Below are 27,062 nucleotides of genomic sequence, written 5' to 3'. Positions count from 1 at the left end.
GCCTGCCTAGCAAGCATTAGGGCCCTGAGTTCAAATCCCATTAGTGCCAGGAATTAAAAAAAAAAGGGGGAGGGAGGGAAGGAAAACAAAGAAATCCTCCTGCCTCAGTCTCCTGAGTGCTGGGATTACAGGCATACACCACTATGCCCAACTGATAGCTGATAGTACTTGAGAGAAAATTTGATTATGTTAACTCTTCCATCCTCTGGTGGCTCTCCATTGTTTTTCAGTTAAAAGCAAAAGCAATTTCTTTCTCCTTTCCCTTCCTCCCCCTCTCTTTTTCCCTTTCTCCATTCCTTTCTCTCTCTTTTTCTTTCTCTCTCCCTTTTCTTTTCTTTTCCTTCCTCCTTCCCTCCCTCTCTCTCTCCTTTTCTCCTCTCTCTCTCTCTCTTTCTCCCTCCCTCTCTTTCTTTCTTTCTTTTGAGATTTAGCCTTGCACATGGTCTACTACTTGAGCTATGCCCCCAGCAAAAGAGGTGATTTTTGTTGCTGTTGTTGCTGAACTTAGGGCCTTGAGCTTGTGAGGCAGGTGCTCTACCACTTGAACCACTCTGCCAGCTTGCTTCAGTTATTTTTGAATGGTGTCTCTTGTTCACAGCAGGCTCTGACCACGTACTTATCGTTCCCACATAACTGGGATGACAGGCATGCACCACCACACCTAGCTTTTGTTGCCTGATATGGGATCGCTTGAACTTTTTGCTGGGCAGCCTTGAACTACAGTCCTTCCAATCTCTGCCTCCTGAGTAGCTGGATAGACATGAGCCACTATGCCTGACAAAAAGCAAATTGTAGCATGGCAGATTTTAATTTCTGCACCTTCTCATTCCTGCCCATGGCTCCAATTTCTTCTTTCTTTTTCTACAGCTGCAGGGTCTGGTTCAGTCACAAGAATGCCTCAGGGTCTTTGTGCACACTGTTCCCTCTATCCAGACTTCTCTGAGGCTTCTCCTGGCTGGCTCCTTCTCAGATTTCAGTCATTTTAAATGACTTCCTCAACAGATACTTTTCCTATCCCTCCCCTCCCACAACTCATAATGCAAACAATTATTTAATGCCCCTCATTCTTAGCTCTACAAGGAAAAGAAACATGTTTATTTTGGGCACTGTAAATCCCTTATTACATACTGTGTGTTGATTCTTCCACACAACAGAAATTTATTAACCTGTAGCTATGTCAAGCGTGGAAGTAAAGACGTGAATGAGACTGGCAAGATTTCTACTATTGTGGAGGAGAGATGGTCCCTGTATAATAAATAAGAATTGCAGGTAAAGATGAACATGTTCTAAAAATGACTGAAGAAGGGGACAAAGGAATGGAAAGGAGTTTTGGAAAGTGTGGTCAAGGAGGACTCACTGGAGTGGCAAGGAGAAGCCAGGCTGAAGTGTAAAGGGCAGGGCACAGCCAGGGTCAAGTCCTTGAGGCAGGAATAGGTTTGCCTGTTGAAGGAAAGATGGGATGAGCTCCTAATAAACTACTTAAGAAAGAGTAAGAATGAAAGCTTTGGATCTAGGGTCAAATTTGGTGCTTTTCCAAATTTTTTTCTTTCTTTTTTTTTTTTTTTGTGGGACTGGGATTTGAATTTAGGGCTTCTCACTTGCAAAGTAGGAGCTTTGAGCTTTGAGCCACACCCCCAGTTCATTTTGCTCTGGTTATTTTGGGGATGGGGGTCTGGAGAACTATTTGCCGGGGCTGCAATCTTCAGGATCTCAGCTTCCCAGTTAACTAGGATTACAGGCAAGCCACCCCGGAGCCCGGCTGATTTTTCCAAGTCTTATTTCCCTTGTACTTTCTCAAATCTGCATGCAGGCACTCTCAAACTTCTTATACTGGGGAGGCAAACACAGGGATAAAGTCACTAGTCTGAGACGACACATGAAGTCATGGGAAGAGGAATCGAATTCCCTTTCGGGTCTGGCTTTCCTAGATACGTAAGCCCCCTTCAGCCAGGTGGGTGGACCATTGTCGTGTTCTACTGGTGAATGGCTTCCCTAGACATTCAGACCCCCGTAGACTGGTGTGCCTGTTGAAATTCCAAGGTGTCCACCTGCATCCTTTCCAAGCTCTCTCGCGCTTCCTTTGCTTTTTAGGAACTTCTGAGTATTTTCCCAGGTGTCATTTCTTCAATTTGAACCTCAGGCTGCGCCAGAGGGGCCCAGGCCATGCAACACAGGGAGCGCTCAGAGTTGTGGACACGTGGCTGTCCCCAGGGGCCTGGCGCGGGTCACGCCGCTGGGCGGGGACGCCCGCGGGGGAGGGACCTCTGGGGTGCCCGTTGGTTCTAGGACGTGAGTCCCGGGTCGCTTCCAGACTGGGATAAAGCGAGCCGGGCGTTTATTCTCTGGGCTGTAAAATTCAAGGGCGTGCCAAAAGTCGGAGTCGAGAATAAAGGCACAGTTAAAGAATATTTCAATACAATATTGGAAACAATTAAAATGATCCTCCTCCCTCTTCAAAGCTCACAGCAAGCAAAACAGCAAAAGGGTTAAAGACAGGATCCGTCTGGTTGGATTGGCCATCTGGGGTGCCCCCAGGCTCAGAGATCACAGTATTGGGGCCGTTTGGGGATCTGGGGCGCCCCCAGGCTCCAAAACTGCAGTCTGGGGGCCATTTGGGGAGGGGATCTAGGGCTCCCCCAGTCTTCAAGATTGCAGTCTGGGGACCATTTGCGGTGGGGGCCTGGGGCGCCCCCTTGGCCCGGTGGCTGGGAGCCTGAGGGTCCGGGCTGGCCCAGGGAGGCGGGCGGGGCGGGGCCAGGCGGCTCCTCCCTGCGTGCGGTTCCCCCCCGTCCCCGGGCCTCTCCCGGGCTCCTAGTCCCTTCCGAGCCGTAATCCGCGCCGCCTTTTCCCGTGGCCCGCACGGGGCCCAGCTGACGGGCCGCGTTGTTTACGGGCTGAGCAGCCCTTGCTCCCGCCGCCCGCCAGCTCAGGTGCCCGCCCGCCTGTCCGCGCGTCCCTCTGCCCCGGAGTCCGCAGATCGTGGCCCAGAGCGCGCAAGGCCGAGAAGCAGGAGACACGGAGCGCAGCGCGGAGCATCAGGCTCTGGGATCACGGGACGGGGTCCGGGCCGCAGTGGCCTGAGGGTCGGAGCCGCCTCCGCCGGGCCGCGCGCCACCGCTTTGGTAACCGCCGAGGCCGCGCGCCCGCCCCGGGGCCGCGTCCAGGGTCCCTGGCGTGGGGGCTCCGGCCAGCGGGCCGCCAGCGGGGAGGAGAAGGACACGCAGTCCCCAAGCGCCTCCCCGAAGGCCGCCTCGAAGCATGACCCCCGCGGGCCCGCGCCGCGCGCTCTGATTCGCTGGGACCCCGCGCTCCAGCAGCCATGGGCGCCGGGGGTCGGCGGGGGGCGGCTGCCGCGGCGCTGCTGGTGGCGGTGGCCTCGCTCCTGGTGGGCGCCGCGGGCCACCTGTACCCTGGAGAGGGTGAGTCTGGGGGCGCGGGAGTGGGCGGGGAGCACCGTGGGGAAAGGGGACACGCCCCAAGCCAAAATAGAGTTCCCGCGAAAGACAGAGAGTCTGCCCCGGGAGAGGAGGACCGTGGTGGCCAGGATGGTCTCTTGGGTCCCCGCAGCGGGGGGCGGGAAACCGCTGACCTTGGCCTTTGCCTGCCGGACTCGCGCGCTGTGCGCCCCGCGTGCCCGATCCGGGCCTCAGGAACCTTGCCCCAGTGCCCGCTCTGCCGCCGGCGCCTCTGCCGAGCGCCTCTGAACCGTGTCTGGCCCGCTCCGAGCCCAGCCTACTAGGGAGACACTACTCCCGTCCCCTCTGGGTCGCCACCGGGAAGTGGGGTCGCTGGTGGGGACCGTCTCCGACAGCCAAGCGCCCAAGCGCATATGGTATGGAGCCAAAGCCCAGGATGCCCCACTGGTGGGTGGCGCTTCCCGAAGTGGGGAATCGGAAAGATCCCCCAAACCCTTCCTTGGACCTAGGCACTTGGACACTCGTGTTTACATTTCTATTATCACATATGCAGAGGTAAACGCTAACTAAGCCTTTATCAGTGATAGCAAGTGTAGTAGCAGTGTGGCGGGATTTCATTAAGATTATTATAATTAGGATTACCATACGCCACCAGGCTGGTCGTCTCACCCCTGGAGGCTGATATTTTGTGCATCCATTTCACAGAGGAGTAAACTGAGGCACAGACAGGGCACATACTTACTTGCTCCACAGGGATAACTTGAACCTCTGTGTCTGGTTCCCTCCCCCTCAAGGCTATAGACTATTGTCCCTTGTCTTATAACTCCCAAACCTCTCTGGCTCCTCCTCTCTGTTCTGGATGAAGACCCCTTTGATCTTGAGTGAGTCTTTCAATCTCACACACCCTGTGAGTCCTAAAGTGGGAACAGAGGCAAACTTCAACCCCAGTGTCCCCTTAGGCCTTGACACCAGGTGCTTTTCTGGTTATAGGAGAAAGATAGAAGAATATAGCTTGGGTTTCCCACTATGGGGTCTGAAGCCCTGTTTTAAAAATATCTGTTGAGTTTTTGCTTCAATTTCTCCATAAAAGGAAATTAATCATGATGAGGAAGGGGTCAGGGAGGGAAGGACTTGAAGTTTCTAAAATCACTGACCAGGAAAGAGGTGCAGGAGACAGCCCAAGCTTTGGAATCGATCAAGTGGGGTTTATTGAGCTGCTCTGCCAGTCATGTAATGTCTACGAGCCCCTGGTATACAGTAGGTGCTCAAACTAAGGGTGGCAGTTGGGTTTGGGTTCTTGTTAAGAAAATTCAAGATGCCAGGCGTGGGTGTTGTTGCTCACTGCTTTTCTGTTCCTTGTGGCTTTGGCGATTAATTTTAGACCAGCACTTGGACTTTCAGGGGTCAGTTAATGAATTTGTCGTTTCTTTACAAGCTTACAGGTTCTGCAAGTACAGGGGCTTATGTTTGTTTGCTTCCCATGATGTTGCCAGAGCCTAGAACGGTGTCTTGCACTTAGTAGGGGATCAGTAAATATTTGTTCTTGGATAGGGTCCAGGTGATGAAGCCATCTGGGTATGTTTGGCATATTTATTGTGTTAGGAAGTTCATTGTTTTCTGGAAAATCTACATGCTGTGCATATATAATGTTAGGGAGTCCTCACCACATCACTCTGAAATTGGTAGACCTTTCCTTTCCAAAGGTGAGGAAATTTGATGGGGTTGTAGAGTGAGCAGGTAGTGACAAGTCCAGAGAATCTGGCTCTGGAGCACTGGTTTCTTAACAAACACTTGTTCTTTGGAACGGAGTCTCCCCACCCCTGCTTTGGGGTAATGGTTAACAAAAGCCTATCAAATAAATGAGATGTGAGGTTTGGGGAGGGGCAAGGAACTTTCTAGATCATTAATCTGTAAAATCAATCAATGTGGTGTTTTGGTTGGGGTGGAGGATTGGGGGGAAATAAGTGTGATTTTTTTTTTTTTCAGTACTGGAGTTTGCACTCAGGACCTTGCACTTGCTAGGAAGGCGCTTTACCACTTGAGCCATGTCCCCAGTCCTTTTTTTTGCTTTTGGTTATTTTTCCAGGTACAGTCTCATGTTTTTGCCCTGGCTAGCCTCAGATTGTGAATTTCCTACCTACGCCTTGCACGTATCTTGAGTCACTGTTGTGCACTGTCACACCCAGCTTGTTGGTTGAGATGGGTTTTCACTAACTTTTTTGCCCTACCTAACATTGAATTGGAGTAGTTGTGGTCTGAGATTACTGTGGAGCATTGTAAACTCAGAATGAAGGCAATGTGGGATTAATTACAACAGGAGCCCACAGAGCTTGGGGATGGTCTCTAGTGAGCGTCTCTCGGGAGATGCTGACTTTCAGGGGTCCTCTCATTCCTCAGGCCATTCCTAGCACTTTTCCTACCCTTTGTGTCTCTCATGGGGACCTGCCTGTTCCGCCTTCCCTATTTACTCATAGAGATCATCAGGGTGAACCCCTCCGGCTCCCCACCTTTTCCCCACCCCATCATCGTCTTCCGTTCCTACTCAGTTCAAGCACATCTTCTCAGCCTTGACATCTGTGGGTGGTAGAGCTGTCCTGGGCACTGCAGGGTGTTGAGTGGCATCCTTGGTCTCCATTCTTTTTCCCCAAATATGACAATGAAAAGTGGGTCCAGGCATTGCCAACTGTCTGAGATGCTTCTCCATTGTGGTCCTTGCTGTCCCCCCGTCCTTGTTCAGGAATCTTTATTTACCCTCAAACCCTTCTCTCTTTAGCCTTCAAATGTTCAGTAGGACCCCCGGCTTTCCAACTATCTCACCTCTAAGCTACTGTTGTGTCCCCGGTGTCTGGCTTGTGTCTCTGCTACTTCTCAAGGTAATCCCTCACCTCCTGGTTGTGTTTCTGGGAGACTGGCCTCAGATGACCCCTCTGGGTTTGACACTTCTCTGTCCCTCCCACTGGAAGGCAAATCTAACATTTTAACCTGTGCCTGGCTTTCCCTGTTCTATGCTGTTCTCTCACTGTGGGAGGCGGTGGGGGGGGGGCGGTAAAATGTTGGCTTTCTCTTCCTAGGCTCCAGTCTCTCCTTTGACCTTCTAGCCACTGTGTAATTTACACCTAGTCTAACTCCTTCATCTAGGAACAGGTCAGCAAGCTATGACCCTCTTGCTAAATCCCACTGCTTGTTTTTATAGATAAAGCTTTATTGGCATGGGGCTACACTCACTTGTTTACTCCTCATCCAGGGCTGCTTTTGTGCCCTAATGGCAGGGTTAAGTAATAACAATGATAACAAAATATTTTCACTTGTGTCCTTCACTCAAAGAGTTTCCCAACCCTGAGGTGGACCATGCGCTTTTCTTTCTGGCAGTACTGGGGTTTGAACTCAGGGCCCTGCGATTGCTAGGTAGGTGCTCTGCCACTTGAGCCATGACCACAGCCCTTTTAGCTTTAGTTATTTTTCAGATGGGGTCTCCTGCGTTTTTGCCACAATCCTTGTTCCTATACCTCTCACATAGCTGGGATCACAAGTGTTTACCACCTCGCCTGGCTTATTTGTTGAAATGAGGTCTTGCTTACTTTTTTGCCCAGACTGACCTTGAACGTCCGTCCTCCCTATATCCACCTCCTGAGTAGCTGAAATTGCAGGCATGAGCCGTTTCGTCCAGTCCTGGGGTGAGCTTCTTGACTGCCAATTCACGATGGCATGTCTAATAGCTGGTGTGGCCCCTGACACAACTTGATTAGGTCAAGTTAGATGAAATGCCCAGGAATGCTGTGTTTTCCTCTTCAAAGCCATGTTAAGGACATTTGTACTATTTGCTGGACTGAGCAAATAGGTTCTGCGAGTGAGGAAACAGCACCTCTGTTCCCCCTTAGCCCTGTGTGCCATCCTGGGATTCACTGATTTTAACAGTCACATTGGCATGGAATGAGTGTTCTGCCATTGCCTTCCTCCAGAGCCCAAAAGGAAATGGGTATGCGGTCAGATTTTTTTTTCCCCAAGATACTCTGGTGTTAATTTTTATTAGGGACACTTTTGTCGGGTGGTGTGGTTTATGTTTTGCAATTGGTTTTTAAATTGTTGTCAAGAAAATGCGTCCTCATTGCAGTAACTATGTATGTACGTATGTATCATCTCCGAGCATGTGAGTGCATGCACACACATACACTAGTAGAGAGAAGAAAAAGCCAAAAATATGAGTTTAAACTCTCATAAGTGAGGTTTTTTGTTTGTTTTTGGCAGTACTGGGGTTTGAACTTAAGGCTTTGTACTTGCTAGACAGGCATTCTACTGCTTGAGCCACTCCCCCAGCACCCCCACCTTCAAATTCTTATCTCCAAAACCATTCCATAAGGGTTTAATGTGTATCTTCTTAACCTTTGAAAAATATTTAGTTTGTACCAGCTTTATCACACTGTAAATGGTCTCCTTTGGCCCTCACTTTGATGAGTTTTAAGCCATGTGTAGAGGTGTGCGTTCCAACACTCAGGATGCAGGATAGTCTCATCACTGTCCAGTCACTCATACCACCCCTTATCGCCACGGCACCCTGCCTGTGACCTCCTGCAACCACTAGCCTGTTCTTCATCCTTGTAATTTTCTCTAGACTTAAAAAAAAAAAGTCTTATGGTTGGATTAATAAATTCTTAAAACTGAAAATTTTGATCCTCTTATTCCCAGACTTGGTATTTATAAAGTTTCCTTCTTGCTAAGATTTGTAATTCCCAAATCGATCCTTTGTGGTCATTTCAGGACACCTGAAAAATTTGAGCCTTGATTTTAAAGACAAAGCCAGGCATGGTGTAATTCCAGCTACTCAGGAGGCAGAGGCAGGAGGATCAAGCGTTTGGGGGAAAGGCAGTGTCCACAGCCTATCTCAAAAACAAAATAAAAACTAAAGGGCTGGGGTATAACTCCAGTGGTAGAGTGCCTGCCTATCACACGGAAAACCCTGAATGCAATCCCCAGCACTGGAAGAGAAAAGGAGGAGGAGGAGGATCCAAATCCTTCTTCAACACTCAAGCTGTGGACTCCTGCAGTTCTAATATTGAGGATCAAAACAACTGGCAGTATATTTCTTGCCATGTTTTTCTCATTTTTGTGTGGTTTTTTTTTTTTTTTTGCTGGTGATCTGGCTATTTAAAACTATCCCCCCCCCACCACTGAGAGGAAAAGAAGACTAGAGAGTGAATAATATTGAAATAACATTGCGTCTCTGAGAAGATGCCATAATGAAATGCACTGAAAGCTGTTGAATAATACGGGTTGGGGGAAAGGGTAAGGGAGAGTAATGGAGGGGGTTAATTTGATTCGACTATGATATATTCACAGGTAAAATGCCATGGCAAAACCCCTTTGAACAATGAATATGTGCTTTAATAAATGAAGGACAGAGGTAAAACAGGTCCAGTTCGGGGTGAGTATGGGAGGGGGAGGGAGAATGGAGAGGGTGAAGGAGGGCGAATATGGTCGTTGGACTTTGTATACTTTTATGAAATAGAGCAGTGAAACTTGTTGAAGTTATTCTAGGAAGTAGGGAGGGAGATGAGGGAGAATGATGGAAGGGGTGAACATAACCAAGGTACACTGTAAGCACATATGCAAATGTCACAAGGAAATCCTCCTATATAAACAATATATGCTAATAAAATTATTTAAAAAATAAAATTGCTCTGGAATTGTTGATGTGTTGTCTTATGTCCCTGAACCAAGAAGGAAGGTTACAATGTATCTCATACTGAGAATACAATTCATTCAGGCAGGAGTGGCAGTGCACCTGCTGTGAGTTCAATGTTAATGACACAACAGAAGATTTTAGATAGTGTCTTTGAGCATAAAGCAACGTCAAATATTGATCCATTAATAGAAATATCGTGGCTGGAGCGCAAAGGAACCTATTTAGTGATGGTTCCTTATTTAGTTATTTAATGTGGAACAGAACTATGGCAAACAATGAGAACTAGGTCCTTTTTGTCATTGTGGTTTACAGTCTGTGGATGTGGGCTTGTAGTTTCTCATTTATGAAATGCAAAAGCCTTATTTTGGGCTGTATTTTACCTTTTGAAAAGTTCATGAGATGGTACAGAACCCCTGATCCATGTTTCACTGAGGTCCAGCCTTGGTGCCAGGGAGTCCCAAGGTGGCTTTTGGGATTTTAGAAACCTGTTTTGTTTCTAGCAGGGCAAGATTTGCCACTCTGTGTGGTCCAGCGCAGGGCGGCTCTAAGTTCCAGTTGAAGTTTAAAGCCAACTTGTAAGGATCAACTTTTCATTTCAGATCTAGCTTTTCTCTTCCAACTCTTGAAGCAAGTGGAGTCTCTTCAGGTTTAGAAAAAAGTCCCTGTTTGGTGCTTAGGAATAGCAGGATGTTATTGTGACATTGTCATCTCTCCTTTGCCTTTCTGGGGATTTGGAAAACATAGGTACTTTCCAAAAACGGCGTTGGTTAAGAGTGCAGAGAAAAGTAATGATGGGACAGGAAGGGACACAGCACAGCAGGGAAACAACTGTTGTCTGCTGTGATTTTTTATTAATCTCTTCTCATTCTTGTATCTTTTATTTTTTTATTTTGGTGAGACTGGGATTTGAACTCAGGGCTTCACACTTGCAAAGCAGGTGCACTACTGCTTGAGCTACACCTCTAGTCCATTTTGCTCTGGTTATTTTTGAGATAGAGTCTTGTGAACTATTTGTACAGGCTGGCCTTGAACCGTGATCCTCCTGATCTCAGCTTCCCAAGTAACTAGGATTACAGATGTGCACTACTGCTCCAGGCTCATTCTTCTATCTTTTGTTTCTTTGTATAATATCAACAGAGAGATGATCTGAGCTATTCCTTTTTCCTTAAGTTCTGTTGCCTTATCTCGATGTCACCTGTTACAAAGTATCTTTTCAGTCCTGCAAGACCTTTCTGGTTTTCCCTCTTCTGTCTTCTGTGTCTCCTCAGTCCCTATCTATAAGTGAGGAAGTGTTGTTCTTTGGCACCTCTTGGTGGAAATTTGGGGACTCCTGAAATGGCACAAAGCCTCCTTTGAGTCCTGTGGTTTGCTGTGTAACTCTCGAATTACAAAACCATAATCTTCTAGAGCTGTGCAATGGGCTTTTAGAAGACACTGGTGTCAGGGTGACTGGAACCTGTCCTTACATATTGTGCCCCACCCCCAGAGTCCTCCCTCACATCACTCTCCCCTATTCCCCATCTCCTCATCCATCCCTCACCTACCCTGGTCATATCTCTTGTCACTATGGCCACCAGCATCTTCTCAGTTTCCACCAGCTCCAGGTCCCTGGGGTTTGAACTCAGGGCTTTGCACTTACAGAGAAGGCGCTCTACCAATAGAGCCACACCTCCAGTCAGAGATAGCCTTTCTTCCTGATGTGGCTTTCTTGGGGTCACATTGGGGAATCCTGTTTTTGTTTTTGTTTTTTTTTTCAAGTTCATCTTTCCTGGTAAAGTCAAGATTCACGAAATCTGTGGGTCTCTTTTGGCCCTTTGACATAGATACCTTGTTATGTTGAGGGTTGAGTATCTGCCTTCTTTCTATGAGGAGAGGGGATTCTGAGAGGACATCTTTGTTGCTGGAACCCAGGGCTTTCTTCCACGGGCTCATCTCCCACCACAAATTTTTTTTTTTTAATTGGCTTTTGGTTGGTACCCTCTCTATGATGCTGTGAGAAGCTTCTAGAAAGATGATAGTGTTTCTAGACCATTAGGGAGGTCCCTTCCACCTCCAGGTTTTTATTATTTTCTTTTCCATCCTCTGTGTTTGAATGTTCACTGTTCTCTGTTTCTATGCCATAGGAGGCAGGGGGACCTTCCCTGCCAGCCCATCCTTCTATCTGGGTTTACAACCCAGCTGGATTTCCCAGAAGTGAAAAGAAACAGAGGCTCAGAGAGGGGTGTGTCTTTTGTATGGTCACACAGCAAAGAAGAGACGGAGCTAGGATTTGAGCCTGGTATTTTGGTTTGCTTTGGCTGCATTTGCAAAGCACCATGCACAGGTGGCTCTAACAGCAACATTGTGTTTTCTCATGATTCTGGAGCCTGAAAGTTAGGGGTTTAGGTGTTGGCTGAACTGGTTTCTTCCCAGGTCTCTCCGCTCACATCTCTTCTTTGTGGCTGTTCCTTCTCTTGCCAGCTCCTCCACCTGACCTGCACTTGTCACTGGAAAATATTCCAGCCCTCCCTCCTACAGCCAATCATGCCAGCGCCCTCACCTTTCTTTCCTGAGGGTCTTGGGAAAAACAGTGCCAGACTTGCTTTCTTATTTTCATTTTGGTCTCCATTTAAAATTTTTTGTGGCTTTTTTGGTGTGCTGGAGATTGAACCCAGGGCCTCTTGAATACTAAGCACCACTGAACTATAATCCCAACCTGTTTTGTGCTTTTATTCTTTGTGGTACTGGGGTTTTGAACTTAGGGCCTCGAGCTTGTTAGGCAGGTACTCCACCACTTGAGTCACTCCTCCAGCCCTTTTCGCTTTAGTAATTTTTCAAGTAGGGTCTTGAGTTTTGCCTCAGACCACTATCCTCCTACCTATGGCCTCCTGCATAGCTGGGATGACAGGCACACACCACCATGCCTGGTTTATTGATTGAGGTGAGATCTTGCTAACTTTCTGCCTAGGCTGGCCTCAAACTTTGATCCTCCTGAGATCTGCCTCTGGAGTAGCTGGGATTACAGGCATGAGCCACTGTTCAGAGTTGCCTTTTTCTTTTTTGTATGTGTGTTGTGCTAACTTTTCTAGAGAATGGTGTTTGCATATACAAGCCAATACATCTATGTGTTTACTTTTTACATAAATGGTACCCTATCATACAGCTGGACCATTTCCTTGCCCTTTGCTCTTAATGGGAGATCTTATCATGGAGATAAGGGACCCGTGGGTGGGGGGTCGCTAGTTCTTTTTTAGGGTGCCCTCTCCTGCATCGAAGCCTTGCAGCATACAGATCTTTCTTTCATGTGATCCCAAGCTGAAAATGGGGTTGAAAACATCTTTAAGTGACTGAATAAAAACTCAAATTTCTGTTTTGTAACCAATGAAAAATAGATGCAGTTTGAATTACAGTATCTTCTCCCTCTCTCTCTGTCTAAGTGCTGGGCACAGAACCCAGGGCCTCACACATGCTAGGCACATGCTGTACCCCCAGTCTGTAATGTCTCTAAAGTTTCTTTTTTTGAGCACAGCCTCCATCACTTCTGTATGCGTTTTTCATGGTGGCTATAAAGTGGAATTGAGTAGCCGTGACCAGGACTCTGTGTCTTATCCACAAAACTGAAAAATGCTGGCCTGGAGTTGTCACTCAGAGGTAGAGCACTTGCCTGGGAGCATGAGGCCCTGTGCTCCATCCCCAGCACTGCCAAACTAACAAACAAAGCATACAAAATATATAACAAATAAACAAAAGAAACCTGAAAATAGTCTCTAGCCCTTTCTAGAAGAAGGCCTGGAAGGCTCTGGAATATGCAGGTTCCTGGGCTCCCCTCCAGAGTTTCTAAGTCATGAGGTCTGGGCTGGGGCCTGAGAACCTGCATTCCTATCAGGGTTCTATACTGCTGGTCTAGGGACCCCACTTTGAGAACCATTGAATCAGGTGGGTGAGCTGTCATTGGCTTAACTCATCCCATGTTGATGGGCAGCTATGCTGCTTCTGGTTTTGAGTTAGTCTGTTTGTGTTTAGTGGTGAGCTGGACCACCCACACCAGCACAGTATTGCTTGTGTGAACCTATCAACAAGGTCCAAAAGAATCTGCACTTAGGGCCAGGTGTGGTGGCTCAGACCTATAATTCCAGCTTCTTGAGAGGCAGAGATAGAAGGATCATGATTTGAGGCCAACCTGAGCGAAAAATATTAGTGAGACTCTATCTCAAAGAACAAACTGGGCATGGTGGTACATGCTTGTAATCCCAGCTACAAGTCGGGGGGATAGATAGGAGGATTGAGGTCTGAGATTGGCCTGGGCAAAAGTGCCTATCTACTCTATCTGAAAAATAAGTAAAAGAAAAAAATGCATTTATAAAATTACTTCTACTCACCCTGGTGATTTCATTCATCACCCTTCAACCCCATACAATATGTATAGGCCTCTCAGGATCCTTGCACTGGCTTTCCCAGGATATTTATTGCGTTTCCTGCTCCTGTGAACTTGCTTTTGTATTTCATGGTTCCAGGAAAGTCGAACCCAGAGAGGTTAAATCACCCACCCAACATCACACAGCTGCCAAAAACAAAGCCGCGATTCCCATGTGGGATATCTGTCTGTCCTGGTGTGTGTGCAGTTTATTGTTGCATTACTTTGTCTTTTAACTCAGTTTTTTAAATAGCTCTCCCCACCTTCTGTAAAGATGTACTTTATTTTTCTTGATGTTCTCCCTGTGCCCAGGGCAATGGCCACACACTAGGACCCTCAGCAAATGTTTGTTGAGTGAATGTAGGAATGATTTCTACATAGCTGGCTTGCTAGTTCCAAAACCTGCATTAGAATTCAGATCTTTATGCCAGTTTTCCATTTTGTCTTCTTTGAAGAAGTCAATTTTAAGAGCCATCTTTAATGCAGTGTTTGACTGACACATCAGTGTGTCTAGTTCTGATTTCTGAAGGTTACAACCTAGGCTCCCCATGGATCAGGCTAGACAGCTGATAGGTGCCTCCCATTCTGCATAGTTTTTGCCATGCTATTGCTTCTGTTTACAGGTGAGGAAACTGAGGGACACAGAGAGGCTGAGGATGTACCCCAGCATCACACAGCTGGCAGGAGGCAGTGCTGAGTGAGATGTCAAATCTCGTGATTTTATTTTTTGGGCAGTACTGGTATTTAAACTCAGGGCCTCATGCCTGCTAGGCAGGCACTCTACCACTTGAGCCACACCCCACCCCCTTTTTGCCTTAGTTATTTTTCAGGTAGGGTCTTATGTTTTTGACAGGGGATAACCTTGGACCTCCATTCTCCTATTTACACTTCCCATGTAGCTGGGATGACAGGCACGCTCCACAATGCCTGGTTTATTGGTTGAGATGGGTTCTCACTAACTTTTTGCCTGGGCTGGCCTCAAAATGTGATCCTCCTGATCTCTGCCTCCCCAGTAGCTGGGATTATAGGCATGAGCCACTGTGCCAGGCCCAGGTCTGTTGATTTTCTGGTGTGCCCTGAAACTGGTATGCAAGGTGACCTCACACCTGAGCCCAAGACTTGTTGGGGCAGGACCCCCTGAATTTAGGAGCAAGCAATTTTAAGACTGGAAAGAATGCAGAAAAGAATGAGTGGGCCCCAGAACAGGTCACCAGGGAGCATTTGAAATTCCGTGTCTAAGGAGCAAGGGCATTCATGCCAGAAAGCAGAACTATTAAAGCTCTTAGCAAAGTAACCCATTTTCAGAATTGTCTAAACACTTCCTTCCTCCCTCATCCCCTCTGCTCTTTTCATGATGGAAAGAAAATCATGGAAGAGAAGACTTTCCAAGACAGCTCTCATGCTGGCCTTTTCTCATTTGGAAAATTCTCAGATTCCTGGAAATTCACAACCATAAAACATACTGCTTTGATGGGAGCGTTCTATGCTGGCTCTGTCCAATACGGTGGCCGCCATCCACATGTGGCTGTTCAACATGTGAAACTGTGGCCAGCCAGAATTTGTAGTTTATTTAATGTTCGAGATCACTTAAACATCAATGAAAACTTTTGTGTAACTTTAATTTTTTTTTAAATCAATACTTGATTCTGTAACTTGAAAACTCCTATGGAATAACTTAGTTTGAAACTGCATTTCTTCCCTCCCTCCCTTTCTTCATTTTTTCCTCCATTTTTTGAGGTAAGAGGCCCAGGCTGCCCTCGAATGCTCAATCCTCCTGCCTCAGCCTCCTGAGCACTGAGATTAATTAACCTACATTTTCAGTGATACTTTTAATGAAATTTATACGTATGGATCAAATATTTCCAACAAAAAATGGAGCCTTTGAATGGAGAAGGGTTGCCAGGATCACACATGGACTGTTTGTCAAAGGCTCAGAAGATGAAAGTGCAGTAGTCCTATTTACCTGTTTGAGTGCATTAGGTTAAATAAAATGCATCTAATTTCTCTTCATCTTTTAAAAACTTTTTAAAAATTCATTTTTGCAGTGCTGGGGCTCAAACTCAGCAGGGCCTCACACAGGCTAGGCAAATGATCTCTCCTCAGCTACGTTCTAGCCTGACTCTTTACCTTTTAATAGAAAATTTTACCTGTGGTTTGCCTATTTTCCTCGCAACTATGTTGATGGACTGTAGCTTGCCCTTGAACTGTCATTGCCCTTGACTTTAAAATGAAGGAGGCAGAACTGAATAATTCTTATGCGGCTGTTTGTTTAGGTTATAGTTTTGGGCAGTGCCTCCTTCAGAAAGCCTGCCTTGATTACCTGAGACCAGTCAAAATTGCCCACTTTAATTTTCTTCTATCCTTTGACACTCTTGCTATGGTGTTCTCCTTGGCTGTGTAATACAAAGAGATATCTTTCTATGTGGCCCAGGTTGGCCTGGAACTATTTATTGGACTCGAGCCATTCTCCTGCCTCTGCTTCCCAAGTAGCTGGCACTACAGGAGTGTGTCACCGCACCTGTCTTAGTTATATTTTAAATGGATTTGGGTACTGACTTACAAATTGCCAGACTATAAGGTTGGAGTAGCACCTGTTCTGTTGGTCCTATAGTTGGCCTTCTGTACCCACTACCAGGGATTCAACCAACATGGGTTGAAAATATTTAAAAAAATAATTGCATCTGTACTGCACCTATTAAGAACTTTTTTTCCCCCTTGACATTATTCACCAGTGTAACAATTATTTACATGGCATTTACATTAGATTAGGTATTGTAAGTCACTTAGAGGTGGTTTAAAGTCTACAGGAGGACAAAGAGAGTGTGTTCTATGCAAATACCAGGCCATTTAAAAAAATTTGTTCATTTATTCGCATGTGCATACATTGGGCTATTTCTACCCCCCCACCCTTGCCCCCTCTCTCTTCCCCCACCCCCCTCGCTTCCAGGCAGAACCTGTTCTGCCCTTATCTCTAATTTTGTTGAGGAGAAGACATAATCATAATAAGAAAGACAAAGCGTTTTTGCTAGTTGAGATAAGGATAACTATACAGAGAGATTCCTAGCATTGCTTTCATGTACAAATGTGTTACAACCCGAATTGATTCATCTCTACCTGACCTTTGCACTAGCTCCGGATGACCTTCCCATATTGACCTCTGTCATTTTAAGTTTACTGTATTAGCTCCTCTGCATTGAGGACATCAAACACTTGCAAGTTTTTGGTTTCCTACCTATCCCCATTCCTGCCATATGTGCTCTCCCCTTAGTCCAACCACATTGCTGTATTTGCCCTAGATCTAAAGTCCGCATATGAGCGAGAACATACGATTTTTGGTCTTCTGAGCCTGGCTGACCTTGCTCAGGCTGATGTTCTCCAGTTCCATCCATTTAAAGGGGACTTGAGCATCCTTGGATTTTTGGAGTCGGAGGTGAGTCCTGGAACCAATCTCCACGGGGAGAGACGGCGAGTGTACTTCCGGGACCCGGGCCAGTATCGGGACGGACCAGGAATCCGCTGAGTGTTTGCCGTGAGGAATCGGCGACGACCCCTTCCTGTCTCTGCGTTTCTGTCTCTGCCCTCCCCGCCCCCCGCCCCGTACATGTGATCACGTGTGTGTCCACGTGCACGTAGTAGGCGCTTCTTGTTAAGAACAGGGCGTCCTCGGGAAGCCGGGCGTACCTCGTGGAGACGCGCAGGGGGTCGTGAGGTAAGACAGACTCACCGGGGGAGCAGACAGGCGAAGCAGCTCCTTACCGTCCGCTGCCACGACAGCCTCTTCGTCTTCATGGAAACCTGAGTGAGCTGTTTTCACGCCGTGCCGCTGTCGCGATGGAGGCATGTGACTGAGCGGTTTCGGTGTCCTCACGGAGTTGCGACGCCACGGTCGGCGTTAGACTGCATCGGCCCCCATCCCCTGCCTGTCTCTGTGGCTTTGCCTGTTGTGGACATTTTATATAAACAGAAACACACCCTTCGTGACCTTCACACACTTCGTGACCTTTTGTGTCTGCTTCTTTCCCATGGAGCATGATATTTTCAGGGTTCCTCCATGTTGTAGCGTGTGTCAGAACTTAGTTCCTTTTTCATGGCTGAATAATCTTTCTTGGTATAGTTGTTATGCACGTTCTGTTTGTCTTTTTGGCTATTTGGGTAGTTTGCCTTTTTGGCTATTAGGAAAAGCACTGCCGTGGACAAGGGCAGATAGGTTCTCTTGCGGATGTGTGTTTTCGTTTCTCTTGGATTGGTTGGTTGCTAGGAGTGTGATGGCTGTATCCTACAGCAAATCTCTGTATCACGGCTACGCCATTTTATGTCCCCCATCAGTCATCTATGAAGGCTGAGGTCTCTGCATCCATTTCAACTCTGGTTGTTGTCTGACTTTCTGATTGTATCCATCATGGTGGGAGGTGATGTCTGTCTCATTGTGGTTGGCACCCCCATTTCCTATGGTCGGTTAATCTCTGAATGGACTTTCATGTCTGATTTTGGTTCTTCTATATCCTGGGAGGATGGTGGACAGGTGTTCCCCTCATCTGTGTGTGTGTGTGTGTGTGTGTGTGTGTGTGTGTGTGTGTGTGAGACATACGGTTTTGAAGTAAATTCAGGTTTGAGAAGCCTTCAGGTGTGGATACCACATAGAAATGAGACATCCAGGTAAATATAAATATCATATAAACATGAGTTTTTTTTTTTTTTTTTTCAGTACTGGGGTTTGAGCCCAGGACCTCACACTTGCTAGGCAGGCACTCTATAACTTGAGATACTCCTCCAGTCTTTTTTGCTTTAGTTATTTTTAGGATAGGCTCCTTGATTTTGCCCAGGACTGGCCTCAGACTGCCATCCTTCTGATCTCCACCTCCTGAGTAGCAGCACCCACAGGCGTGAGCCACCATGCCCAGCTTTTTGGTTGAGATGGGGTCTTGCTAACTTTTTGCCTTAACTGACCTCAGACTAGGATCCTCCCAAGAAGATGGGTTTACAAACAAGAGCCACCATGCTGGCATGTTGACTGACATGGAACATCACTAATGTTTTGCCGAGGCTGGCCTTGAACCTAGATCCTCCCAGCTTTGCCTCCTGAGTAGAAACCAGGCCATTCCTGGTTTCAAGGTGAATATAAAAGAGGACTTGCTACTGTTCTCTAGAATAATCTGTTTATCTTAAAACCAGTGCGTGAAGGTTTAGTGTCTTGAAATAAGATGAGTAGGGGTTGGTTGTCTACTAAGCCTTATATTCCAAGTGCTGAGGGCTCTGTGTTTGTGTGTGTGTGTGTGTGTGTGTGTGTGTGTGTGTGTGTGTGCTTGCGCGCGTGGGTGTGTGGTTGTGTATGTTGGTAGGAAGACTGTCTGAAGAGTTTGATTTTGGCAAATGTTAACTCACACATAAGGGCCACAAGGAGAAGGGAAATATCCAAATAAATATTAATAGAAAAGGCAACCAGGGAAGGCTGTCTGGAGGAGATGCCGTTTGAATTGACTCTTCTAAGATGATGGTCTGCATTTAGAAATACAGAGCTAGGCTGGGCATAGTGGTGTACATCTGTAGTCCCTGCTACTCAGGAGACAGAGGATCACAAGTTGGAGGCCAGCCTGGTCTACATAGTAAGACTCTGCCTTGAACAACAACATCAACAAAAGAAACAAAACCAAAACGAAAATAAAATAAATTGGGAGTAAAGGGTAACAGACTTTGCCTGGAGATGAGTAGAGACGACTGTTCCATGTTTGCAGGGATGATTAACACCGCTGACATGAATTGAGCACCTGCTGTGTGCCAGGCACTGCCTGTTCTTTTACCCTGGAACATGTCATTGATTCTCCCTCATAGGTTGTATGACAGAGGGGAAAGGAGCCTTGGGGTTGTGAGTGGTGGGCAGGGCCATGGAGTGTGGCTCAGGCACGTAGGGGTGCAAATGTATGAGAGGGAAGTCGGGGATCCTGGGGAGTCATGGAGGGTGTCGGAGCCCAGGAGGCCCCACCTTGAGGAGCACGAGCTTGCAGGACATTCATACAGTAATGGTGGGGGTCAGATCCCTTGCCAGCTCTTTCCTCACCCAGGTGAAGGGCAGTTGGGCCTTGACTACCAGCCAGGAGGGAGGGAGGGCAGAAGAGGCAGCTGGGGAGGTGATAGAATCCACGACAAAAATCACTTGAGCCTTCCTCTCCAGGTGTCTGCTGCAGGGCCTTCACCCCATCAGTTACTTACTTCTGCAGGCTCTTGCCTGCTGGCTCCCTAGTCCCCCTGTTCCCTGCATCCCCCTGTGCATAGGCCGTGGAGCTCGGTCCCCTATAGCCTGCTGTTGGAAGTTCATCATTAGAGAGGAGATGATTCTAAGGCTTCTAACACAGCCTGCCAAAGGAATTCTCTTTGTCTTTTCAGAGAAGTCATTACTGTGGGCACAGCAAGGGAAAGTCACTCATCAGGGTGCGGGATTTGAAGTGCAGAGCCCAGGATGTTGTCACGCCCGTCTCCTCCTCCTCCTCTTCTCTTCCTCCTCCTCCTTCAGCTCCTCCTTTTCCCTCCTTCCTCTTCTCCTTCTTCTCCTTTGTGCACAATGTGTAAGGATGAAATCGGGATAATTGACATTTCTGTTACCATCTACAGTTATTTCTTTGTGGTTAGAGCAGTCACAAACCTCTCTCCTCTAGGTCCTCCATGTTGTCACAGACAACAGGATCTCATCCTTTTTTATGGCCTAATAGTATTTCACTGTGTATATACATCATGTTTTCTTTATCCATTCATCCTTTGGTAGACATTTCAATTGACAGCTGTTATCAAAAACATAAGAAGGCTGCCAGAATGGCTCAAGAGGTAGAGCTAGGCAGGTCTGAGGCCCTGAGTTCAAACCATAGTACCACCAAAAAAAAAAAAAAAAAGAGAAATACATATGCTGGTGAGACTGTGAAGAAAGAGGAATTCTTATGCACTGTTAGTGGGAATGTAAATTTGGGTAGCCATCATGAAAGATAGTACTGAGGTTCCTCCAAGTACCAAAAATAGAATGACCAGGTCTGGCATCAGTGGCTCACTCCTGTAATCCTAGCTACTCAGGAGGTAGAGAGGAGGAGGATTTCAGCTCAAAGCCAGCTTGGGCAAATAGTTCATGAGATCTTATCTTGAAAAAAACCCATGACAAAACAGGGCTGGTGGAGTGGCTCAAATGGTAAAGCACCTGCCTAGCATGCATGAGGCCCTGAGTTCAAACCTTAGTGCCTCCAAAAACAACAAAAAATATTAGGATGACCACATGATCCATGACAGGGTATATCAGTATCTGAAGGACGCATTTGCACACCATGTCTACTGCAGCCTTGTTCACAAGCACCAGAATTTGGGGAGCGTCTGTTTCTTTTCATTTCTGCTCACTTGCCTTCCTTTCCGCTTGTGTCACTTCTAGTGTGTCCTGGCATGGACATTCGGAACAACCTCACCAGGCTGCATGAACTGGAGAACTGCTCGGTGATCGAGGGACACCTGCAGATCCTGCTGATGTTCAAGACGAGACCCGAGGACTTCCGAGACCTCAGCTTCCCCAAGCTCATCATGATCACTGACTACCTGCTGCTCTTCCGAGTGTACGGGCTGGAGAGCCTGCGGGACCTGTTCCCCAACCTCACGGTTATCCGCGGCTCCCGCCTCTTCTTCAACTACGCCCTGGTGGTCTTCGAGATGGTTCACCTGAAGGAGCTGGGGCTCTACAACCTGATGAACATCACCCGGGGTGCTGTCCGCATCGAGAAGAACAATGAGCTGTGCTACTTGGCCACCATCGACTGGTCTCGCATCCTGGACTCTGTGGAGGACAACTATATTGTCCTGAACAAGGACGACAAGGAGGAGTGTGGAGATGTCTGTCCTGGCACCGCCAAGGGCAAGACCAACTGCCCTGCCACTGTCATCAATGGGCAGTTTGTGGAGCGATGCTGGACCCACAGCCATTGCCAGAAAGGTAAGCCATGGACACTGGGGCTCCAGGTCATTTATCATGGCTCATTTTCAAAGCGGCTTCATCAGGGAGGAGCTTGTAGCTAGGGTATTCACTAGCCCCGGAGGTGGCAACTTTTTCTGTAAAGGTTTAGATGTTAAATACTTTAAAACTTGCAGGCCTTATTATTTCCATTGAGAATATAGTTAAGCTGGATGCCAGTGGCTCATGCCTGTAATCCTAGCTACTCAGGAGGCAGAGATGAGGAGAATTGAGGTTCGAAGCCAGCCTGGACAAATAGTTCACAAGACCCTGTCTCTGAAAAACCCATCACAAGAAAGGGCTGGTGGATTGACTTGAGGCGTAGGCCCTGAGTTTAAGCCCTAGTACTGCAAAAAAAGAAAAAAAATAATCAGAGCAAAATGAACTGTAGGTTTGGCTCAAGTGGTAGAGTGCCTGCCTAGCAAGTGTGAGACCCTAAGTTCAAACCCCAGTGCTGCCCCCCCGCCCCCAAAAAATAAAGCTTGTCTTCCTTTATCCTCAAGGGATGTTTTAAGATCCCCAAGTCACAGACATGATGGAAGCCTGTATATAAAGTGTGTTTCTTCCTGTATATACATTTCTATGATAAAGTTTAATCTGCAAACTATGCATAGTAAGAGATACATATCCATAACTAATAATGAAAAATTATTATAATATAGTATGGTAAGATTGGTAGCATCACCACTCTTGTGCCACGGCCATTACCAAGTAAAACAAAGGTTACATGAGTACAAGCACTGATATCTAGACGGTCAGTCTGATATCAGCCCCTCAGTGGCTCCTAGGAGGGTAGCGTCCACAGCGTGGATATGCTGGATAGAGGTGAGTCATGACTCCAATGGGACTGAGAAGGACAGCTTCAGACTTCATCATGCTGCTCAGGTTAGCACATAAATGGAAACTTATGGATTGTCTATTTCTGGAATTTTCCATCTAATATTTTCAGATTACAGTTGACTGTGGGTAACTGAGACAGTGGGAAATGATATCTCAGATAGGGAGGGGTAACTACTGAACCCTGTACAAGCCACAGGCAGTTGGACACACATGGTTCTGGCTGTGTGGCAATAAAACTTTATTTACAAAAATAAGGAGGTGGCCAGATTTTTGCTTGAGGGCTGTCATTTGTCACCTCCTCTGCCAGTGAATGCTTCTATATTCCTCTTGCTTGGGTGAGGGGTAGGAATAAACAAATTTTTTTTTTAGTGTGATTATAGAAGTCAAATTACTTATAATACACCCTTGGAAAAAGAAATGTGTAAAATGCAAGCTGTCTATCTTACACCACAGTGAAGCTTATGAGAGTAGTTTTTTGGGGTACTTCCTTCTTGGGGGTATTTCATAGATTATTGTGCCTTTCTTTAATCTTCAGTGTTATTGGGCTTTGGATCATTTCCATGTTTCCTAGAGACAGGAGTGATCATTTTAGGGTTCAAGCTTTATCTGGTGTTTATTTCTTTAGGCCTGGTTTCCAGAAGGAAAATTTCTGGGTTAGAGGCTCTCCACACACATTGCAACGTGGCTGTCTGGAAACACTGTGCCACTGTGCCGCTGAGCCTGGCTGGAGGGACCGACTCTGAGAGCCGTTAGGACAAACCTTTCATCATGGACTCGGGTGGGGAGGGCCTGTGTTGTCCTGTATTGCATGTGTTTGCCATCAGGACTGCACCTCATAAAACATGTTGATTTACCTTTGGGCCTTTTTTTTTTTTTTTTTTTTTTTTGTGGTACTGGGGTTTGAATTCAGGGCCTACACCTTGAACCACTCCACCAGCCCTTTTTTGTGATGGTTTTTTTTTTGAGATAGGGTCTCATGAACTATTTGCCTGGGCTGGCTTTGAACCACAATCCTCCTTATCTCTGCCATCTTAAGTAGCAAGGATTATAGGTGTGAGCCACTGGTGCCATCTGTGATCTTCTTAATTACACTTCCTGTGTACCTAGGATGACAGGTGTGTGCCACCACATCCTGCTTTTATTGGTTGAGATGGGAGTCTTGTTAACTATTTGGCTGGGCTGGCCTCAAGCCACAGTCCTCCTGATCTCTGCCTCACAAGTAGCTGGGATTACAGGTGTGAGCACTGTGCCCAGCCTAGAGCTAGATTTTTTTATTAGTATATATTAATTGTACAAAAGGGTTTCATTGTGATATTTCCATACATGCATATAAAGTACACTGAACAAATTTGCCCCTTTATTATTCTCTTATCCCTCTTCCTACCTCTCCCCCCCACTTTTTTTTTATAGTTTTAATGGCTTTCACTGTGCTATTTTCATACATGCATAGATCCTGCACAGCCAGATTTTTGCCTGCCCTTTGTACTTTCTGCTCATTTATAAGCCTTTCAATCCTTAAGATGAATTCAGTACTCCAGTATTCCTATTTTATTTATTACCATTTTGAAAAGCTTTCCTTCTCAGCCCATGGGCTCTCTGCGTGTGGTTCACTGGGGCGCCCATTCTTTCCCATGTAACTAGAGGGGGTCTCTGTGCTTCGGGGTCCCTTTCTGTTTGCCTGTCTTTGCATATAGGACGTTTCTGTCCCAGGCTCTAGCATTATAAGGTTTTGTTATCTGAGAAGGCGGTCCGACACACTGTTCATTACCTGTTTATCGCTTTCCTTACCTCTTTCACTTGTAATGTTCCTGGGGAGAAGAACTGAACAGGAGATGAAGGAGGGAGAGAGAGAGAGAGAGTGGGAGGGAGGGAGAGAGAAAAGAAAAGAGAAGAGACGAGAAGAGAAGAGAAGAGAGGCTTATGGATTGTAACATAAAAGGTAAGGGAGGGGAGGAAGGAGGGTCTTTTCACATGAGCCCAAAGCGATGGGAAAGCCGCATGGGCTGGGCTGAACGTGTCCTGACTAGAATCCTGGGGATTTTTTGTGGTGTGTGGCCAGGTGGTGGGCATAGGAGGTGAGAGAGCTGAGAAAGGCAGGTGGGACAGAGAGGAGATATGGGGGAGGACAAAATGATTATTGTGGGAAAATCCTGAGCATGCTGATTGACAAGAGGGACAAAGAGAAGCTAAATGACCACCTCTGTGCTCACTGTTGGAGTAAATTCTTGGAGAAAGTGTAGGCTGTGGGTTTGGAATTTTGCAGAACAGGGAAACTGCTGAGGAGGGGGCAGCATAAGTAGGGAGGGGGTGGTGATCTAGGTGAAGTTTGAGATGGGAAGTAGGTAAGTTCATTAATGGAGAGGGTTGGACATGATTTTTAGTTCCTACTGAGTTATGAGTGCATAGCTAGCTGCAAGGGAGTAAGTATGAGTATCTTCTTTTTAGAGATCAGAGAGGTTACTTCACTTATCCAAGGTCACACAGCTAAATAAACCCAGAGATGGGGTTTGCACCAATTCTCTGCAACATGTATACACAAAAACATTTCTTTTCTGGAGGGAGGGGGTGCCCATTCTATTTTAGAAACAGCAGAAAGGTTGGAGGTGTGGCTCAAGTGGTAGAGTGCCTTCCTAGAAACAGCAGAGTTCCTCCTAGCTGGGGTGTGAGGGTGAAGAATAAGTAGTCTTTGCTGGGCAGCTGTAGTCTCAGCTCCTTGGGAGGCTGAGGCAGGAAAACATAGCGAGACCCCATCTCAAAAAAAAAAAAAAATTAGAGAAAAGTAAAGAAATGTGCTTTTTCCAGCAGACCTCTCCAAATGTAGGTGCTTGTTTAAAATGTTCTGGGCTCTTGTGTCTTGAGATGTAATTTAAGACATTCCTCTGTGGATTTATTTCTATATTTATTTTAATCAAAATATTCAGAAGAGGATTACATTATGGTTTAGTCTCCTGCTCTCTGATGTGCTGAGTGATTTTTAAAAGATATTTTATCTTTTGTTATTAAGAACCAGGCTTGTTTTTCCATCACTGGGGCTCCCTGGGGGGCCACAGGTATCAGCTGTCCTTCAGGGGAGGATCCCCAGCTGTGCTGTTGTCCTGTTAACAATGTCAAGAAGTAACTGGGTTTTCAACAGCTGTCCCTACCTGGAGAGCACAACTCCACCCTAGCCTATTTTTTTTCTTTCAAATTCTTTTTTTTTTTTTGGTGGTACTGGGATTTGAACTCAGGGCCTCATACTTGCTTGGCAGGTGCTCTGTCACTTGAGTCATTCCACAGCCCTTTTTGCTTTAGTTATTTTTTGAGTAAGGTCTTGCTTCATACCAGGACTGGCCTGGATCTCGACCCTCCTATTCATCCCTCCTGAATAAATGGGGTGACAGGCATGTGCCACCACAGCTAGCTTTTACTGGTTGAGATGGGGTCTTGTGGACTTTTTGCCCAGGTTGACCTTAAACCACCAACCTCCTGATCACCACCTCCTGGGTAGCTGGTATTTATAGGCATGCACCATCATGCCTGGCCCTTCAATTTCTTTTATTGTAGTAAAATAATTTTTTTTTCTTGTGGTAACATGAAATTTGGTTTCTTAACCATTTCAAGTGTCCAGTTCGGCAGCATTATTCACACTCTTGTGGCTGTGCAGCCGTCCCCACATCCCCTCAGAACATTCCGTTTTCCTATACTGAAACTCTCCTCATTCAACACCAGCTCCCTTCCCCAGCCCTGGTACCCACCGACCTGTCTCTGTGATCTGACAGTACTAGGGACCTCCTGTGAGTGGGTCCTACAGAGAGTGTGCTTTTGTGGCTGGCTCATTTCACTGAGCACAGTGTCCTCAAGGTCCATCATTTGGTAGCATATGGCTGAGCAGTTTTTCACCATGTCCTGGACCATGTGATGTTCATCTGTCCCCACCTCCATGGATGCTGGGCTTGCTTCTGAGTTTTAGCTGCTGTGAGCTCAGGTGTGCAGATCCAACATTTTAAATGCTTCCCTCACCTTTGCTACTAGGACTTCTGAAGGCTTACCTCCTGTCCAGTAGGAATTTAAGACACAAAGCACACTGAAACAAGCCTTTAGAAGAAATGCTTGTGGCTTAGGCAGCAGAAACAGGGCGGTGAGCCTACCTATTGCTCTTCTTTCCTCCAGAACCTTCTCAAACATCTTCTTCAGGTGTTACAGCTGTCACTGTTTTCTTTCACACTCAGCTTCTTGGACTCATCAGGAGGATGAGTCTGCATTTGGGGTGAAGATGTTCATTGCCACCTGCATTGAGCTTTCTCTACAATGTCCATCGTTTTTTTTTTTTTCTTTTTTTTTTTTTTTTTCTTTTTTCTTTTATTATTCATATGTGCATACAAGGCTTGGTTCATTTCTCCCCCCTGCCCCCACCCCCTCCCTTACCACCCACTCCACCCCCTCCCGCTCCCCCCCTCAATACCCAGCAGAAACTATTTTGCCCTTATCTCTAATTTTGTTGTAGAGAGAGTATAAGCAATAATAGGAAGGAACAAGGGGTTTTGCTGGTTGAGATAAGGATAGCTATACAGGGCATTGACTCACATTGATTTCCTGTGTGTGGGTGTTACCTTCTAGGTTAATTCTTTTTGATCTAACCTTTTCTCTAGTTCCTGGTCCCCTTTTCCTATTGGCCTCAGTTGCTTTAAGGTATCTGCTTTAGTTTCTCTGCGTTAAGGGCAACAAATGCTAGCTAGTTTTTTAGGTGTCTTACCTATCCTCACCCCTCCCTTGTGTGCTCTC

At 46.6% G+C, this 27,062-nt stretch overlaps 1 protein-coding gene across 2 annotated transcripts in view; it reads left to right on the top strand.

Annotated features, from left to right (window-relative positions):
- The first annotated feature begins 2,833 nt into the window (after positions 1-2,833).
- Insr (insulin receptor) overlaps positions 2,834-27,062 on the top strand; it is a 152,824-nt gene continuing 128,595 nt past the window's right edge. The window contains exons 1-2 of one of the 2 annotated variants that reach the window (XM_074054211.1): positions 2,834-3,419; positions 20,892-21,443. In XM_074054211.1, coding sequence (XP_073910312.1) covers positions 3,320-3,419; positions 20,892-21,443 — 652 coding nt within the window. In that variant the 5' untranslated portion in view covers positions 2,834-3,319. The remainder of the gene's footprint in view (positions 3,420-20,891; positions 21,444-27,062) is intronic. The other variant, XM_020175647.2, reaches the window with a different exon arrangement.

This window comes from Castor canadensis, chromosome 14 (genome assembly GCF_047511655.1).
Source record: "Castor canadensis chromosome 14, mCasCan1.hap1v2, whole genome shotgun sequence".
Lineage (NCBI taxonomy): Eukaryota > Metazoa > Chordata > Mammalia > Rodentia > Castoridae > Castor > Castor canadensis.
This window is presented reverse-complemented; position numbering and strand designations above follow the sequence as displayed.